At 50.0% G+C, this 1,943-nt stretch overlaps 1 protein-coding gene across 1 annotated transcript; it reads left to right on the top strand.

The window, feature by feature from the left end:
• The first annotated feature begins 855 nt into the window (after nucleotides 1-855).
• LOC109777343 (uncharacterized) lies at nucleotides 856-1,272 on the top strand. The gene has a single exon (XM_020335985.2). It carries the CDS (start codon nucleotides 856-858, stop codon nucleotides 1,270-1,272), a length of 417 nt encoding a protein of 138 aa, XP_020191574.2.
• The last annotated feature ends 671 nt before the right edge of the window (nucleotides 1,273-1,943 follow it).

Raw genomic sequence — 1,943 nt, 5'->3', positions numbered from 1 at the left:
AAATTAGATCTTTCGGATGCGGGATGAGCTCCTAGCACCAGATCGTATGCGAGCAATTCAAGAGGAATTGGCGGCATTCTTCCTTGACCACGTGATCGCTGAAAACAGAGAATACTATGTGGACCCTGTGTTCTTACAATTTAATTAGGGGATCATATTGTAAGAGATAATTATTGTATATATGTAGTCGGTAGTGTCGGATAGATATACGAGAAGTTGTCGTTCGACCAATCTCTCGGAGAAGGAGAGGTGGTCGATATCACTTCTCTTTGTATGCATATGTTCATGACGATCTTCTGTTTCCTTCATTTGCTTACTAGCTAGCGTGTCTAGTCCTCTCCATACGTATATAGTACGTAGCGTCGACCAAGCATGGAGATAAGAGAGGACATTTCTCTATATTAATTAGCTAGCTAACACAATATATGAAACACCTAAATTAACCCCCCAAAACCCCCAACACCCCCCCTTTCAAAAAAACAAAAACCCCAGCCCCTGAAATGCTGACGCGTGGATGCCTATTGGTCCCGCTTAGTGCCACCAACCGGGACCAAAGGCCCTCCTGCCTGGGCTCGCCGCACCGGCCACGTGGAGGCCCATCTGTCCTGGTTCGTGTAAGAACCGGGACTAAAGGGTTAGGGCATTAGTAACGACCCTTTAGTCCCGGTTAAAAAACCGGGACAAAAGGCCCTTACCAACCGGGATAATAGGCCCTTTTTCTACTAGTGCAACAGCGGGTTCTACGCCGAGATACGGTCCGGCCAACTCCGGTTCGGCCTCGGTACCTTCGAGACGGCGCACGAGGCCGTCCGCGTGTACGACGCGGCGGCGTGGCGCCTAGGCAGGCCGCGCCCGATGATGAACTTCCACGACGTCCACACCCTTCAGCAGGCGCTGGACATCGCCCCGCCGCCTCGTCTTTGCATGGCACAAGATCGTGCGGAGCACGCTGAGCGGCAGCGCCGCCTCCTCGTCGCCCATGAGGACGAGCGGACCATGGCGGAGTGGCACCGGCGCCACCCGGAGGACGTCACCTACGAGCAAGCCTACTGGGCAAGGCGCCGTGAGGAGGACACGCAAAGGCGCCGCGACGAGCGGTTGGATAGGCGTCGGCGAAAGGCTCTGGTGATATCGCAGTGCGACAACGTTCAAAATGGTGGGCAGTCGATCTTTTCAGCTGATGATGACCGTTGGTTGGACATGTGGATCGATACCTCAGACCAGACCAGCGAGGATAGCGACAATGACGATGAGGACGACGACTGGGAGTAGGCTGTAGTTGCGTATGTAGTTGCACTATCTAGTAGTTATTTTATGTCATTGCACTATTTAGTAGTAGTTTTTTAATCTATCTATGCTATGGAACTATGTAAAATATCTATGTATCATTTTTTATCTATGAATTTTTATTTATCATTTTATTAAAAAAATGTACGCAATGTTTAGCGCGCGCTGCATTTTAGCGCGGCCGATGGAGTTACGCGCGCGCGCTCAATTTTGACGCGTCTGCTAGAGCCAGCGCTGCCGGCCGCGCGAAACCAGGTGAACGGCACACGCCAAATGCGTTTTTTGCGCGCGGCGCATTGCGCGGCTGTTGGAGATGCTCTAAACGAGTTATTCTAGCGCTCAGTTTATTGGTATGCATGCACAGCACACGCCTCGTGCATGGGCTTCAGTAGCTCGAGGCCCAATAGGCCGAGTACTGCACTATTTTCAAGTACTAGCCTGGAGCGATCTACAGGAAAAGGCAGATGAAACATGTATATGCATGCATCGCTAAGCATTGGGCCTTTCTAAAGATATTAATTAACATGTGTAATTGCATCTAGTGCCCCTTAGTGATTTTGGTGTATTGAAGACTTATAGGTTAAGGGACTAATGTGTTTATGAGTGTACACAGGTCTATATTTCTATGAGGAGTTTGATATTTACAGAGAATGTCG

The sequence above is a fragment of the Aegilops tauschii genome, chromosome 5 (genome assembly GCF_002575655.3).
Source record: "Aegilops tauschii subsp. strangulata cultivar AL8/78 chromosome 5, Aet v6.0, whole genome shotgun sequence".
Lineage (NCBI taxonomy): Eukaryota > Viridiplantae > Streptophyta > Magnoliopsida > Poales > Poaceae > Aegilops > Aegilops tauschii.
The sequence above is the reverse complement of the archived record's forward strand: the minus strand, read 5'-3'. Positions and strand labels throughout refer to the sequence as shown.

Coding starts and splice junctions, on each gene's coding strand:
- LOC109777343 (XM_020335985.2), top strand. CDS start 856: ATGATGAACTTCCACGACGTCCACACCCTTCAGCAGGCGCTGGACATC.